Source organism: Balaenoptera physalus (assembly GCF_965194825.1).
Source record: "Balaenoptera physalus genome assembly, chromosome: 20".
NCBI lineage: Eukaryota > Metazoa > Chordata > Mammalia > Artiodactyla > Balaenopteridae > Balaenoptera > Balaenoptera physalus.
Window position 1 is genome coordinate 21,604,433 of NC_138901.1, and position 18,024 is coordinate 21,622,456.

The 18,024-nt window shown below is 41.9% G+C and overlaps 1 protein-coding gene across 8 annotated transcripts in view; it reads right to left on the reverse strand.

The window, feature by feature from the left end:
• BRCA1 (BRCA1 DNA repair associated) overlaps window positions 1-17,938 on the reverse strand; it is a 61,156-nt gene extending 43,218 nt beyond the window's left edge. For all 8 annotated transcript variants that reach the window (XM_082440771.1, XM_082440769.1, XM_082440765.1 and 5 more), the window contains exons 1-3: window positions 17,003-17,938; window positions 15,964-16,076; window positions 8,892-8,945 (exon numbers count right to left, since the gene is read on the reverse strand). In XM_082440771.1, the coding sequence (XP_082296897.1) occupies window positions 8,892-8,945; window positions 15,964-16,043 (134 nt within the window). In that variant the 5' untranslated portion in view covers window positions 16,044-16,076; window positions 17,003-17,938. The remainder of the gene's footprint in view (window positions 1-8,891; window positions 8,946-15,963; window positions 16,077-17,002) is intronic.
• Between the last annotated feature and the right edge of the window lie 86 nt (window positions 17,939-18,024).

Here is an 18,024-nt window from a genome sequence, read left to right on the forward strand (position 1 = left end):
AGCATGGTACTAGCATAAGGATAAACATATACATAGATGGAATAGAATGAGAGTACAAACATACATCTATGTTATTGTTGATTTTCAACAATAGCACCAAGACAATTAAATGGAAAAGGAACAATCTTATCAACAAATAGCACTGGGACAGCTAGATATCCACATGCAAAAAAATGAAGATAGACTCCTACCTCACACAATACAGAAAAATTAACTCAAAATGGATCACAGAACTAAATGTAAGAACTAAAACTATAAGTGTTTGTGACCATGGGTTAAGCAATGATTTCATAAATAAATAAATGGCAAAAACACAAGCAACCAAAGAAAAAATGGGTACACTAGACTACATCAAACTTAAAAACTTCGGTGCTACAAATAATACTATGAAGAAGGTGAAGGGACAATCCACAGAATGAGAGAAAATATCTGCTAATCATATATCTGATAAGGGACTTGTATCCAGAATATATGAAGAACTCTTAAAATTCAATAAAAAAAGAAATAACCCAATTAAAAAATGGGCAGAGGATATGAAGAACTATTTTTTCCAAAGGAGATATACAAATGGCCAATAAGCACATGAAAAGATGCTCGATATCATTAGTCATTAGGAAAAAGGAAATCAAAGCCACAATGAGATGCCACTTTATGCCCACTACGATGGCCCTAATTAAAAAGACAGATAATAATAAGTATTGGTGAAGATGTGGAGCAACTGAAATCCTCATTCATTGCTGGTAGAAATATAAAACAACGCAGTCACTTCAGAAAACTGTTTGGCAGTTCCTCAAGATGTTAAACAAAGAGTTACCATAAGACTCTGCAGTTCTACTCCTAGGTTTCTTTCCAGGGGAAATGAAAACATAAGCCCACATAAAACTTGTACACAGGACTTCCCTGGTGGCACAGTGGTTGAGAATCCGCCTGCCAATGCAGGGGACACGGGTTTGAGCCCTGGTCCAGGAAGATCCCGCATGCCACAGAGCAACTAAGCCTGTGCGCCACAACTACTGAGCCTGTGCTCTAGAGCCCGCGAGCCACAACTACTGAGCCTGCATGCCACAACTACTGAAGCCCGTGCACCTAGAGCCCGTGCTCCGCAACGAGAAGCCACTGCAATGAGAAGCCCGTGCACTGTAACGAAGAGTAGCCCCCCGCTCACCACAACTAGAGAAAGCCCGCGCACAGCAATGAAGACCCAACGCAGCCATAAATAAATAAAATAAAAAACAAAACAAAACAAAACAAAAAACCCCTCAAGGCTGGAAGAAATCATGCTCCTTTTTATATTCACAATGCCCAACAGAGTATCTGCCATAATCAAGCTGCTCACTAGACATCTAAGGAATGAAGGAGGCTCACTCAGGGTTTTAGAATGGCTTTGGATAAAGAACAATTTTGTTGTTTGTCTCAGACGCTGAATATGGCTAAGAAGACTTGAAGATCATATGCAACATGTTCAGAGTCAGCTTCCTTTTTCTTTTAATAAAGATTTTAACATTTATTTATTTAGGCTGCGCCGGGTCTTAGCTGCAGCGTGCAGGCTTCTTAGTCGCAGCATGCGGGCTTCTTAGCTGCAGCATGCTGACTCTTAGTTGTGGCATGCGGACTCTTAGTTCTGGAATGCATGAGGGATTCTAGTTCCCCAACCAGGGATCGAACCCCGGCCCCCTGCATTGGGAGCACGGAGTTTTACCCACTGAACCACCAGGGAAGTCCTGAGTCAGCTTCCTTAAGAAAGGAAAATACTGCTCCCATTGGCTGGTGGTGTCCATAAAGATCAACGTTCCCTTAGGAAGAAGACAAAAGAAGACTCAAAAGAGAGGTAGAACGGAAAAAAGTGAAGAGAGCAGAAGTAGCTGTGGTGATGATTATTAAAAGCAGTGATTCACTGATACAACCAATATTTACTACATGTCCAGTATTGTTCTAGATGCAAGAAATTCAGTGGAAAAGGAAAACAAAATCCCTGCTATTATAAAGGACATAATATTATGGCGAGGGAGGTGACTGGGGAAGGGAGTAGAGAGAAGATACCGACATTGAAGAGAGCCAGGAAAGAAGATTTAGGGAGCTGAAAAGGCAGTGGGAATGGTGAGCCAGCAGACACTTAGAGAGCACTTTTTACCCTCCAGGTCCTTTAGCATGCATTGCTCCCTCTCAGTCTACACAACCCTAAAGTATTATCTTCATTTTACAGTAGAGACTTGTCCCAGATCATACAGTAATCAAGTAAGTGGTAAAGGTGATACTGGATCTAGGATTGAACTGTAGCAAAGCCCATGGTTTTTCCACCAGAGAAAGTAAATGTAGGTAGGTTTGGTCAAGGAGACCCAGGGGTCCTTCTTCACTTATATAGTTGCTTGAACTACCACGTTGCACTTGACAACAATTCTATGGTTTAGGGGACAGGGGTATTAAAAAGCTACCTGCTTTGTATATAAAGCCCATTTAAACATTTATTTATTTATTTGGCGATGTTGGGTCTTAGTTGTGGCATGGGGGATCTTCGTTGCCGTGTGCGGGACCTCTGTTGTGGCATGTGGGATCTTTAGTTGCGGCATGCGGGAGGCATGCGGGATCTAGTTCCCTGACCAGGGATCGAACCTGGGCCCCCTGCATTGGGAGTGCAGAGTCCTAACCACTGGACTCAGGGAAGTCCCATAAAGCCCATTTAAAGAGCCACAAAATAGAGGCTACCACTCCTTGAGAAGATGCAAATACTACCTGCACTCTACCATAATGGCTCTAGGAGGCATCAATGCATCACACTGGCAAATGGTACAATTCAACAATTCAGAGTAGAGGTAGGGAGGTAATTCCCTAAACATAGTACTGCAGAATACAGCAGCTAAGATATTGCATGATAAGTCAAGCTATAGATGTTGCAGCCTGTACAATAATTACATAAGTAACACAGGAAAACCAGATACATAGAAATCAACCAAGATATTATGAGTTCCAATCTTTCTTTATGCTAGAAAAAGAACAGACTCATAAAGGTTATTAAACTCAAAAGAGAAAATGAACTTGTACGACTTGAAAAGACTGAGCTAAGGAAAATATTGACAGATCAACAGAACAGTGGCATGTCTTTCAGAGCTCAGAAGAATTTATTAAACTCTGTTTTAGAGCCCTGGGGAATCTATGTGATGCACTAATTAAATGAAAACACATATACAAGTTCTACATAAGGTTCTTAGTGAAAAGGTCTAAGACAAGTTCTGGGATTCTTGGGTTTCTAAAGCCCAATGGTTAAGGAAAGGCAATACATTTTTTTTTTTTTAAAGTATGACCCTATTTCTTTTTTTTTTTTAATTAATTAATTTATTTATTTATTTATGGCTGTGTTGTGTCTTCGTTTCTGTGCGAGGGCTTTCTCTAGTTATGGCAAGCGGGGGCCACTCTTCATCGCGGTGCGCGGGTCTCTCACTATCGCGGCCTCTCTTGTTGCAGAGCACAGGCTGCAGACGCGCAGGCTCAGTAATTGTGGCTCACGGGCCCAGTTGCTCCGTGGCATGTGGGATCTTCCCAGACCAGGGCTCGAACCCGTGTCCCCTGCATTGGCAGGCGGACTCCCACCCACTGCGCCACCAGGGAAGCCCGGTAATACATTTTTAAAGAAAATGCAGTATGTTTTCTAAAGGGCAGCTTCAGCTCTTTAAGAAAACGCTGATGGAGAATAGTAAAATCACACTGCCACAAACAAATCTGGGGGACTTTTCAGAGTACTCATTTTTGAGCACATCTACACCCTGAACAGTTTAACAAGTTATGGAAACTCATCTAATTTTGAGTTGCTTGTCCAAGTCTATCCTGGAAGGAAGCAATGAATTAATAGTTCTAAGTATAGGCAAAATAAAGGCAAGCTAACTTTTGGCTACCTTCAGTTATATTGGGTACCCTGGCTTACTATCAACAGAGCTAAGATAATGGACAAATACGGTCCCTTGTTAAAGGAAATAAAGACCCTGAGAGCTCCACAGCTTAGCGTCTCAGCATCCACTTATGTTGCTGGTCCCACCAAACCTTGTCAGTTTGTATAAATAAGGCTCTGTTTTCTTTTCTTTTTTTTTAAATTTTATTTATTTTTGGCTGTGTTGGGTCTTTGTTGCTGTGCACAGGCTTTCTCTAGTTGTGGCAAGCGGGGGCTACTCTTCGTTGCGGTGCACGGGCTTCTCACTGCGGTGGCTTCTCTTGTTGCGGAGCACGGGCTCTAGGCGCGCGGGCTTCAGTAATTGTGGCAGATGGGCTCAGTAGTTGTGGCGCATGGGCTTAGTTGCTCCATGGCATGTAGGATCTTCCCAGACCAGGGCTCAAACCCATGTCCCCTGCATTGGCAGGCGGATTCTTAACCACTGCGCCACCAGGGAAGTCCAAGGATCTGTTTTCTTTTTTTTTTGGCTGCGTTGGGTCTTTGTTGCTGTGCACGAGCTTTCTCTAGTTGTGGCGAGCGGGGGCTACTCTTTGTTGTGGTGCGTGGGCTTCTCATTGCGGTGGCTTCTCTTGTTGCAGAGCACAGGCTCTAGGCACACGGGCTTCAGTAGTTGTGGCATGCAGGCTCAGTAGTTGTGGCATGCAGGCTCAGTAGCTGTGGCTCACAGGCTCTAGAGCACAGGCTCAGTAGCTGTGGCGCACGGGCTTAGTTGCTCTGCGGCATGTGGGATCTTCCCAGACCAGGGCTCAAACCCGTGTCCCCTGCATTGGCAGGAGGATTCTTAACCACTGCGCCACCAGGGAAGTCCTAAGGCTCTGTTTTTTTGATCAAACCTCTGGTTTGTACTTTAGTTCCAACAATTAAGAAGCTATCTTTTTTTCTTTTTTTTAATTTTTATTGGAGTAGAGTTGACTTACAGTGTTGTGTTAGTTTCAGGTGTACAGTAAAGTGAATCAGTTATACATATACATATATCCACTCTTTTTTATTTTTTTTTTATTTTTTTATTTTTTTTAAAGGTTTTATTTATTTATTTATGGCTGTGTTGGGTCTTCATTTCTGTGTGAGGGCTTTCTCTCATTGCGGCAAGTGGGGGCCACTCTTCATCGCGGTGCGCGGGCCTCTCATTATCGCGGCCTCTCTTGTTGCGGAGCACAGGCTCCAGACGCGCAGGCTCAGCAATTGTGGCTCACGGGCCTAGTCGCTCCGCGGCACGTGGGATCTTCCCAGACCAGGGCTTGAACCCGTGTCCCCTGCATTGGCAGGCAGACTCTCAACCACTGCGCCACCAGGGAAGCCCCTATCCACTCTTTTTTAAAATGTATTTATTTATTTTATTTATGGCTGTGTTGGGTCTTTGTTTCTCTGCGAGGGCCTTCTCCAGTTGAGGGCCTTCTCCAGTTGCGGCAAGCGGGGGCCACTCTTCATCGCGGTGCGCGGGCCTCTCACTATCGCGGCCTCTCTTGCTGCGGAGCACAGGCTCCAGACGCGCGGGCTCAGCAATTGTGGCTCACGGGCCCAGCCGCTCCGTGGCACGTGGGATCTTCCCAGACCAGGGCTCGAACCTGTGTCCCCTGCATTGGCAGGCAGATTCTCAACCACTGCACCACCAGGGAAGCCCTCCACTCTTTTTTAGATTCTTTTCCCATACAGGCCATTACAGAGTATTGAGTAGAGTTCCCTGTGCTATACAGTAGGTCCTTATTAGTTATCTATTTTATATATAGTAGTGTGTATATGTCAAGCCCAATCTTCCAACTTATCCCTCCCCCACCAAGAAGCTATCTTGAGCTCTTCATCTGGGAGATTCTGCCTAGGTTCCTTGCCCAGTATCCCAGTCCCCTGAGTCAAGGCTCTTGTCTCCTAGCGATGAGAATCTACCACTAACCCTCAGCCTCCTATGGCTGGGTCCCTGCTACTTTTCTTCCCTTATAACTACCACCTTGAACTTCTCATTTCTGCTGCTAGACTCCTGAGAGACTATGTTCAATCTACTTGCTAGAGTATCCATCTCTTGCCTATTTCTGGACCTCTGACATACCGACCTATTACTAGATTACAGAATTCCCTGGTGTCATGATCTAATGTATCCAGCCATGAAATGTCCCCGACACTGACTCACCACTTATCTGGATCTCCTCAGTTAACTGACCCCAAGACTTGCCTTACTTGGTCTATCTGGTCTTTAAACCTCAGACTTCCTTGGTCTAGTCCCTTTTAGTATCCTCCATATAAGTGTATAGAAAGGTTATCATTCCAGAGCACTGCTTCTCAAACTTTAATGTGCATAAGAATCTCCTGGGGATCTTGTTAAAATGCAGATTCTGATTCAGCAGGTTTGGGGTAGGGCTGAGATTCTAGGAAGTCCCCATGTGATGTGGTTGCTACAGACCCACGAGTCCCACTTTGAGTAGTTAGTTTCTAGAGCTGTGTTGTCCAATACAGCTGCCACATGTGGCTATTGAGCACTTGAAATATGGCTAGTCCGAACTAAAATGTACTGTAAGTATGGAAAAACACAAGCTTTCAGAGACTTACTACAAAAAAAGAATGTCAAATATATCATTAATATTTTTATATTATATTTTGAAATGATAAAATTTTAGCCATAATTGGGCTAAAAATATATAACTATATTAATTTCACCTTTTAAAAAAACCTTTTGGTAATGTGGCTACTAGAATATTTAAGTTAGATTTATATGGCTCAGATTATATCTCTTTGGACAATGTGGTCTAGATCTTTCAAAAAGTATTACACATTTCATCTGTTGTTTGGAAACTGCAAGCTAATGCATGAATGGCCTAAGTAATATCTTCTAAACTGGTACCATTGTACTTTTTGTATATCTCATGAAAGATTTCAGAACTACAGTCTTACTCCGGTCAATAAAGCTGCGTTATTGTTAGCAATTAGAGTCCACCTTGAGAAAATACAATTAATGCTTGGGGGTATTTTTCTGAGCTTTCTTATCATATAGATCAAGGTGTTATTCAGACTATAAAGGTATTACAGAAGATATTTCATGAAAAAGTTGATCTATCACACAGGCATTATACTAAACCTTTAATTCTAACATATCACTTAAAATATGGCTGGCTATTCTGCTTTTCCTATCCTCCTATTAGAAATTGCAAGCCTTTTTCACTCTCCTCCAGTTGCCAACTTTAACCTTCTCAATCTCAACAGATGTCTTTACCTCCAACTTCACTGAATAACAACTATTTCTCTTTCTAGCATCCATTTTCTAGTTCCAATCCCTCTGCCTTCTCTTGGATCTTTCTCTCTTGCAAATATCATCTCCCCTCTGAGGGCTCCTTCCTTTTGTAATACAACTCCTCTATATATATGAAAAGTTAGTTTCTTTTTCCTGAACATATTCTTTCTTCTCTTCATACCTTTGCTCATATTATTTCCTCTGCCTGTAAAACTGCCTTCTTCCACAAGCTCTCAAAGTAATGAATGTTCATAATTTAATCTCTTCTTTACACACTATAATACCGTATATTCATTATTCAAGGTGACGGGAAAGCATACAGTACATTTCAGAAAGATTCTTGTCAAGAAACAGTGAAAGTCCCGGCATTTAAAAGGTTAGCCTTCAGCTATCTGTAACCTTTTAAATGGTGGGACTTCAAAATTTTGCTTTACAAAGGTATTGATCTACAAAGAAAATGGCCCTATACCACAGACAGTTTGAGAAGCTTCCCTCTAGAGGTCACAAAACTAAAAATTCTTGAAGGAGAGTTAAAGCTGTGCTGCCATGACACCTGACCAGGGAGAAGGGCCTGAAGAATGAGAAGGGAACTGTTGGGAACAGATCTAGGCCAGTGGGGTGACCTGGAAAAGGGGTGAGAGACAGTGGAAATGGGCTCTAGATCCTTGTTGGGACAGACAAATAGCAAGAAGGTAAAATTCAGAGGAAGGAAGGGGCTGGCCAGCTGGCAGACTTGTGTTCCAAAGGGAACAGGTTTCCTCCAGCTTCAGCCAGCCCTCACTATCCTTAATGCAGAAGCTTTTCACGTTTTTTAGGTTACAGAAACGTTCCAAGCTGATAAAAATTATGAACTGTCTTCCCAGAAAACTGCACAGGCCCATAGTTTTTAATACAATTGAACTTAAAATTCAATATAATTCTAGGAAATTCATGAAAACCATTCATGAATCCCAAGTTACAAACACTTGAATCTAAACATTCCTTAGAGGATACATAAGAAATTGATAATTGTGGTTTTTTTCTGGGGAGGGAAGGGAGAGGCAGGGGTTTGAGGTAGGAGGGAAAAATACTTTGCATCATATATGCTAGTAAACTCATTACCATTGACGTGGCTTGTCTTTTCAATTAAAAAAGAAAAAAATGCTTAAAAAGAAATAAGTTGGCATTCAGGGCAAGCTTCAATCATAGCTTAACATCAAGGAAAGGAGAAAACCCCCTGTTCCACAAAATTACCTACCAAACTTTTTCTGAAATTCTTCCATCAAGAAACATATCCATTTCAAAGGGCAAGATCCTTAAAAATGTAAATATAACTTGAATCATTGGTATGAATGAATTTCAGCCTAAATATAAACTGATATCAGGTCCTCTCCTATTTTCACAAGGATTATGAAGCAGGCAAACACTGAACCTTAGAGGGCAGAGAGCAGAAGGACATGCAGAAATGAACAGAAAGGAGAAACTGGGACAGCTGAAACGCAATTTGCTTATTTCGTAACTGCTTGCAATCTGCTTTCACCCATGGACACAAAAAACAAACAGCTGTTCAAAGTGATTTCATATCCCACTAGATAAATATGCCAATATTTTACCACAAACTATGGCTACAAAAACTTATGATTCTTTTTCACATAATTGAAGAAGCTAAAGCTTTAATAAAGCTAGGTGTTTCCTGTGTTATGAAGGATAAGCACAAAAGCTAATAATGGAGCCACATAAAACATTCAAACTTACTTGCAAAATATGTGATCACACTTTGTGGAAACAGGCTCTTTGATCAACTCCAGACTAGAAGGGTAGGGAAAAAAAAGAAAAAGAAAAGAAATGAGGCTCAATAATTCATTTAAAAATAAATGAATTCTTAATAAAGAAGTTCAACTTTAAGCTGCTATAACTGAGTCAAAGTAAGGCTTTAAGTTCATTCAATAAATATTTATTAAATGTCTGCTGTACTAGGAACCAAAAATACAGCAGAGAATATGATCCTTACCCTCACTGAGCTTTCAGACATCAAAACAGAATATATCATTCTTTTTTATATTCTATGTTATCTTTAGCATTCAAAAAATTAGCTGATATTATTTCATATTAGTTTTCACTGATACCTTTTTTGAGCTATCATTGTGGGTGCACATCCTATATGTTAACTAAACTTTAAGCTCCACAAAGACAAAAACTTCTTGTATTTCTTTTGAATTCCCTCATAGCACTTTTTTGGCATGTGATTGCCTTTTTATTTTTTATTTCTTAATATGGAAGGCTTCAAGCATTTACACAAATAAAACAGTAAAATGAACTCCATGTACCATAACCCAATTTCAGCAATTATCAGCTCACAGCCAATCTTATTTCATCCATACCAAAATCCACTCAAAGCCAAGATTATTTTAAAGTAAATCCCAGGGGATTTCCCTGGTGGTCCCGGGGGTAAGACTCCACAATCCCAATGCAGGAGGCCCACGTTCAATCCCTGGTGGGGGAACTAGATCCCACATGCATGCCGCAACTAAGAAGCCTGCATGCCGTGACTAAGAACCTGCATGCCGCAACTAAAAAGATCCCGCATGCCACAACGAAGATCCCACGTGCCGCAACTAAGCCCCGACGCAGCCAAAATAAATAAAATAAATAAATTTTTTTAAAATCCCAGTTGTCATAGCATTTCATCTATATTTCAGAATATATCTTTCAAAGATAAAGACTTTTTTAGTTTAACCATGAAACCATTATTACTCCTAAAAAATAATTTCCCTAGTATCATCTAATATACAACTGATGTTCCAATTTCCCTCACTGTCTCATAAAAACTTAATAATTAAATTCATTTAAATCAGGATCCAAATAAGATCCACACATTGCATTTGGTTGATATATCTCAAGTCTCTTTTACAGATTTCTCCTCTTTTTTTACCTCGTCATTTATTTAAAAAACTAGGTCATTTGACCTCTAGAATTTCCCACATTCTAGATTTTGCTGATTATAACCCTATGATGTGGTTTAACTTGTCCCTCTAACCTCTATTTCCTGTAAACTAGACCTACAGGCTCAATCAAAATTGGGTTCAATTTTTTGGCAAGAACACTTTACAGATGGGTCTGTGTACTTTTATTACATCACTTCAGGAGGTACATGATGTTTGGTTTGTGATTACTTTGTAAGAACAGTGTAATAAGTACTCACTGAAGAAAATTTAGAAAATAATAAACTTAGAAAAATATTAAAATCCCCAGAAAAGAAAATACATCACTCAAAGTCTCATGCCTACCCATCTAACCACAAAATCTCAAGGCCCTCCTGAGATTAATTCATTTACTAATATAACAAGTATTTATTGTGCATCTACTATGTGCAAGCACTGCTCTTGGAGATGCAAATACAGCAGCGAACAAAATAAAGCCTGCCCTCACAGAACTTACATTCTAGTTGTGGTAGACAGTTGATTGAGAAACAAACATATATGGGAATAAGTGCTAAAAAGAAAAATAAAGCAAGGTAAGGGGACAGGGAGTGCAGTGTGTGGGGGGAAGGGTATATACAGGGTGGTCAGGAAAGGCCTCACTGAGAAGGTGACACTGGCAGACAGCTGAGCAATGTGAGGAAACAAGCTGTGCAACAGTTGTGGGAAGAACATTCCAGCAGAGGGAGCAGAAAAGACAGACTGAGCAGGACCATGCCCAGGGTTTTTGAAGGACAGCGAGTAGGCCAGGGTCTAGGATGGATAATCAAGGGGGAGGTACTAGCAGAAGAGGTCAGAGAGGTAGGTGGGAGCCTGAGCATGTAGGAACCTACAGGCTATTTTAAGTCTTCAGTGTTTATTCTAAATGAGAGTTTCAGAAACTGATTCTTGGTAAAGTTCAGGCAAGACATCAAAAAACAGGTAACCTGTGTATGTGATAGGAATGTGGTTCATTAAATGTTTAACTTTTTAGAAAAGGATCACAAGAAAAGCTGGGGGACAATAGCCTCCTTATGAAGGGTTTGGTAACACAACTCTCGCAATCATGGGGTTTCTGACGCAGCACAGGGCAATGAAAAGAAAAATACCAGAGTAAGTCAGAAGACTGGGTTTCTACTACAGTTCTCTTTGTTAGCAGAGTGATCTCAGGCCAACCACTCTACCTGAACCTCAGTTTCCTTCTCGGTCACCCACTCTACCAGTCTCTTGAGGCTATTCTGAGAATAAAATTAAATGCTACTTGGGAAAATGTTTACAACCTGAGATGACTTGTACCAATGTTAGTATTATTATTGGGACTGAAAGTGATTTTAAAAAGAAAAACAAAGAAAACTCTGATTTGTTAGTAAATTACTATTCCTCAGATAGGCTAGATAGCAAAAGAAATTCTCAGTAAAAGAGAAATTGGATTTAGCTGTGATACCAGATGGCTTTCATTCTCACCACTGACTCAATTCTGAGATAATTATATTTCAGTATAGTAATTAAAAACCAAGCTATACAAACATACTGTAAACACAAACTTTGAACAGATGAAAACTCCAATACATAAAAAAGTAATTACTGTTGAAGGAAAAGCTTGAAGAGAGAATGGGAATGAAAAGAAAAAAATTAAAATGTTCTCTTCTAGGTCCTGATGAAAGTAAATGTTTACTATAAAAGTGATTCAGGGACTTCCCTGGTGGTGTAGTGGTTAAGAATCCACCTGCCAATGCAGGGGACATGGGTTCGAGCCCTGGTCCGGGAAGATCCCACACGCTACAGAGCAACTAAGCCTGTGCGCCACAACTACTGAGCTTGTGCTCTAGAGCCCGCGAGCCACAACTACTGAAGCCCGCATGCCTAGAGCCCGTGCTCCGCAACAAGAGAAGCCACCACAATGAGAAGCCGCACACTGCAACGAAGAGTAGTCCACATTCGCTGCAACTAGAGAGAGCCAGCACGCAGCAACGAAGACCCAATGCAACCAAAAATTAATTAATTAATTAATTAAAAAAATAAAAATAGGGCTTCCCTGGTGGCGCAGTGGTTAAGAATCAGCCTGCCAGTGCAGGGGACACAGGTTCGAGCCCTGGTCCGGGAAGATCCCACGTCGTGGAGCAGCTAAGCCCGTGCGCCACAACTACTGAGCCTGAGCTCTAGAGCCTGCGAACCACAACTACTGAAGCCCGCGTGCCACAACTACTGAAGCCTGCGCGCCTAGAGCCCGTGCTCCGCAACAAGAGAAGCCACCACAATGAGAAGCCTGCTCACTGCAACGAAGAGTATCCCACACTCGCCGCAACTAGAGAAAGCCCGTGCACAGCAACAAAGACCCAACTCAGCCAAAAATAAATAAATAAATTTATATTAAAAATAAAGAAAGAAAGAATAAAAATAAAATAAAAGTGACTCAAATATTTTAAACTTTTCAAACCAGGAAATATTTTAGGCCTACTGCATATTTATATTTAGAGCTTCTAACATGGTAAGTGATTGGAGAAAGAAGCTAGGTTAGGTTCAAAAAACAACCACCACCCACTGGGATACACATTTTAGCAAACTCTTCGTAAGTCAAAGAATTTATATATTCATGTGTAAAGTTAGAAAGAACTACCAGTTATCAGAAATAAATGCCAATAATGACTCAGGGGCCAGGAGAAGGAATTTTAGCTTGAGACCTCAAAGAAGCTGGAAACCTACCCTATAGTTACCATAAATAACATTGTTTCCAGTCACAGTCAGGAATCATTTATTAAGACATTAACTGCAAATTGTACTGTTCTAGGCAATGTTAAAAAAAAAAAAATGTGAACTAGGTATGAGTTTAAGGTTTAACAACAACCAGGAAGAACAGTCTTAGTTTAAAAACCCAGATCTATTTCGAATAGAAAACAGATTGAGGACTTCCTTGGTGGCACAGTGGTTGAGAATCCACCTGCCAGTGCAGGGGACATGGGTTTGATCCCTGGTCCGGGAGGATCCCACATGCTGCGGAGCATCTAAGCCCGTGCGTCACAACTACTAAGCCTGTGCTCTAGAGCCCATGAGTCACAACTACGGAGCCCACATGCTACAACTACTGAAGCCTGCACGCTCTAGGGCCTGTGTTCCGCAACAAGAGAAGCCACTGCAATGAGAAGCCCGTGCACCGCAAGGAAGAGCAGCCCCCGCTCACCACAACTAGAGAAAGCCCGCGCACAGCAACCAAGACCCAACGCAGCCAAAAGAAAAAAGAAAACAGATTAAAAAAATAAATAAATAAGGAGCTGGAAAATACACAGTAGTTGACTGAAAATAAAAATTTAACATTAACTTTCATTCTCACATCTTTAATTTTTATGTAGCTGAGTTTTTTATTTGATGGTTTACTTTGCCAGAATGAGAAAGAACGTTACATTATTATGACTGAGTCCCATGGAAATGTAAAATAAATGGACCCAAATGCCATACTATTAAGGACTTTTTGATCACTCTTTGTAATCATCATGAGTAAGTTTTATGCTTTTTCAAAAGCAATTTTTTTTCTAATTGTCATTTCCTGCTTGCCTGGCTCTGATGTTTCGTAAATTAGGCTGTAAAGCTCATTTAGCTCTGGTTCTTGTTTAGCTGAAATGTTGAGAGGCAGGGGAGCAGAAGGTAGGTTACTTATAAATCTTGTTTCTCTCTGAAAACACAACTTGCATTTTCTTTAATCTTATTTACTTGGCTCCAAATATGAAAAACAACTTTCATGAAGCACAAAGGAAAGGTACAACTTTTCAATTTATTTTTTGAATAATACCCACCACTATCACCATGTTAAAAACCACTAAATTATCAAAGAACCAATTTAGTTTATTACTTAATACCTTCAACAAATGTTTACTGAGTGGCTACTATGTCCCAGATACTGTTCTAACTACTGAAGATATGAAGTAAATAAAACAAATAAAAACCTCTGCCCTTGGGAGTTTATATTCTGTGGGGGTTGAGAAAAAGGATAAATAAATTATACAGAATGTCAGATAGTTGTAAGTTATGTAAAAAATAAGCATTATGGAAAAAAAGGGGGATAAGGGATTTGTTGAGGGTGGGAGTGTTACAATTTTAAATTGGGATTGTCTGCCTCTTTGAAAGACGGTATTTCAATCAAGATTTGTGAGCCATGCAATTACCAGGGGAAGAATGTTGCAGGCAGAGGGTGCAGCAAGCATAAAAGCTCAGAGGCAGGAGAATATGTCGCACGTCTGAAGAGCAGTGAAGAGGCCAGAATGACCAGAATTAAGAGAATAGAGGGAAGAGGGTAGTCAGTAATCCTCCTAAATTGCCTTTCTGGCTTTTTACCAAGAAATTCTGAGGTATGGTTTTTAATTTATTTTATAGATTTAAGAGATACCATTGAGGTCAGCGATACCATTGAGGTCAGCTAGTGACTACCTGCGGTTCATAACCTTTGTTGTACCATGGACCCCCTATGGCAGTTGGTAAAGCTCATGAACTCCTTTCTTAGAGCAATGCTTTTAAATATATAAAATACAAAATATAAAATTACATAAGAAACTAATTATATAAGAATACAGTTCTATCTATAGGCTTCCGAGGGTCGTGGAGGGTCAGCAAGTTAAGAGCTCCCGAATCCACACAAGATAACTTTCTGGGGTGATGGAAATGTTCTATATCATTCATTCATTCATTCATTTATGGCTGTGTTGGGTCTTCGTTGCTGTGCGCAGGCTTTCTCTAGTTGCAGCGAGCGGGGGTTACTCTTCGTTGCGGTGCGTGGGCTTCTCATTGCGGTGGCTTCTCTTGTTGCGGAGCACAGGCTCTAGGCACGTGGACTCAGTAGTTGTGGCATGTGGGCTCAGTAGTTGTGGCTTGCGGGCTCTAGAGCTCAGGCTCAGTAGTTATGGCACACGGGCTTAGTTGTCCGCAGCTTGTGGGATCTTCCCGGGCCAGGGCTCGAAGCTGTGTCCCTTGCATTGGTAGGCAGATTCTTAACCACTGTGCCACCAGGGAAGCCCGGAAATGTTCTATATCTGACTGGGTTACTCAGATATATACACACTTGCCCAAACTCACAGACTTGAACACTTAAGCTCTCTGCATTTCACTGTATGTAAATTACAGCTCAATCTAAAAAAACCTTTAATATTCTAGTCCCCTCCTTATTTTGTAGATGAAGGAAACAAAGGCTCATTCAAAAAGTCTAAGAGGGGGGAGGGGCAGTATAGGGGTGGGAGGTAAGAGGTACAAACTATTTATTAGGTGTAAGATAGGCTACAAGGATGCAACATGGGGAATATAGCCAATATTTTGTAATAACTGTGAATGGAGAGTAACCTTTAAAAATTGTATAAAAAATAAAAAATTTTAAATAAATGAATAAATCTGGGGGGTGGGGTCAAAGAAACTTGCTAAAGGCTTTGAGGACTCACAGTATTCTTATTTAAATATAGTACAGGGCTAGTTTCAGCCAAAGGTTCTCCCAAGACCTACCCACTCACTGACACCAAGCATTTGTGATTTTATTTTGCCATTATTAACTATGTCCATTCCAAGTGATCAAGCTGGTTGTAGAGATGGATGAAATGCCCAAATGCCACTTAAGCCAAACCAGATCCTTGCCCCAATGTAGAACCAATCAAGACAGTCTGTGAACATTCAAGACAGGGGGCTGTGTGTGTTGAGGTGACACAGAGGGAAGGTTAGAGTGGAGAAAAAGGAGTAACTCCTTATATTCCTAAAGCTCTTCAGTTAAGAAAAGCAGCAACTTTAATAGCTTAAACTTAATAAACATTATAATTTTTTCTCCTTTCTATCTAAGGTCAATTCTATTCATTTGCATCAGCTATAAGGAAGAATCTCAAATTAATAAACTCTTGACTTACCAGATTGGACACTCTAAGATTTTCTGCATAGCATTAAGGACATTTTGTACTTCTTCAACGTGATCCGCAGAAAAATCCATTTCTTCCTGTTCCCATGAACTTTAACACATGAACTTAAATATATATGTAAATAAATCACGTTAAAAGGTTTAAAAGCTTGCTTTCATTATTAAGTGCCATTTAAGATTGGAATGCTTTAGTATCAGATCAACCATAGAACTAATGACAAAAACCTTATTTTTAAAAAATTCTATACGTTTTTTGTAATTAAGACCATTTAAATTCTCTATTTTTTCACATCTAGCCTCCAATCACTTCCTTTTGGTCTTTTCCTTTCTCCAAAAACGGGAAAGCCACAGTGGGGTGACTGACTGGGTGAGTGGTGGTAGCCACCTATTTCTCCAATCATTCCGGCTGTTTTCTTTTTCTCGCTTCAAATCAAAATCAACACCAACCAATGCTCCCCACCCCTGTCCTTCCCCAGTGTTTCCCACTGGCCTGCACTCATCTCAGGATCCTCCCCAGGCACATCCATGCCAGCAGCGTATGTGCCTAGGGAGGCTCGCCCCTCTACTTCCTTCTTGTCGCTTCTCAGAAACGCATATGAATCCAGTTCTTAACGGCTCTCCCTCCCACAAAATCCTGTTTCCTCCTCTTCCCAGACACATTCCTGCACCCCGTTTTCCCTTTGGGTCTCCATCTCACATATACCAGCCCGTCTTTGTATACCATGATGTCCTCCTCAAGACCCATTCCAGTTTCCACCATCAGGATTCCCCCTCGGACACACCTTGCCCCCTCCCTTATCCTCAGCGCCTCCCCCCAACCCCGTGACCCACAAGTTATCCCCTTCCCCACGATTTCCCCAGACTCAACGTCTTAGGCTTCCCAGGTTCCATCTTCCGCCCGCCCCTTGCCAGATAACACCCATCTTGCTCGCCTTCAGGAGTCACCTCTCCCCTACTGTCTCCACACCTGTTTACTGCCTGTCCCCCGGAGCACCCTGTGGGCCCCTCTCCCTTCCCCAGGGTTCTCTCACCTTTACCCAGAGCAAAGCGCCTGTGGTTCCCGGGCCCACAGGCCAAGTTCTCTGAAAAACCCCCCGGACCGCCCTTGGTCAGGAAAGCTCACACCGCGCAGTCGCAGTTTCAATTAATCTGTAATTCCCGCGCTTTCCTGTTGCCACGGAAACCGGCCGCTGCGCCTAGCGAGAGCCTCTCAGAACGCGAGAACGAAACACGTTACGGAAGGGCGGAACAGAAAGAGCTGAGTTTCTCGGGGTGGTCACCCATTCTTTCCCTGCGTTACGTAATTAGAAAGAGACGGAAGACAACGAATTCTGCTCGAGTTTTCTAACAGGCGCCTGACCCCTTACCTCTACGCTTCCAGTTGCGGCTTATTATGTCAATTATGTCACAGTGATTGCTGTACTAGGGTCGGAATCGCTACCTGAGGCCCGAAGATGAGCGCAAGATAGTGCCTAAAAGAGTCGCAGGAAGAGGCCCCGTTCCCTCACCCTTTCCGTCGCAACGGAAGTCTCCAGTTTTGGTAAATAAAAGGGTTGTGGGGGGAAAACTACGATTTCCAGCATGCATTGCGGATCGAAAGGCCTTGGCCACAGTGTCCCTTGGAAACTGTAGTCTTATGGAGAGGAGCTTCCGACACGGGAAGCGGGCATGAGTCTCACGACAGCCCAGTTGACAAATTGAAGAGCTCCGCCCGCTTATGCACGTCAACAGATATGGATTGGAGTGTTACGTTTTAGTATCTTGAGAGCGGATAATAGGCTAAAGAACCTACAAATCCTAGGACGACTACAATTCCCATCCATCCCCGCGAGTCTCCGGCAAGTCGTCCTCTAAGGTCGGTGACCTAAGGTCGGGCGCAGCTTTTAACCTGGGAAGGGGCAATCGGCCCACGGCTGCGCACGCGTAGTCCCGCCCCTTTGCCCCTGTGTTTGTTGTTGTTGTGAGGTTCGGGCTGCTCCTGCCCCGCCTCCGCCAACTCATCTTCGACCAATCAGTGGGGTGGTAGTTTTGAGGGACAAGTGGTAAGAACCAA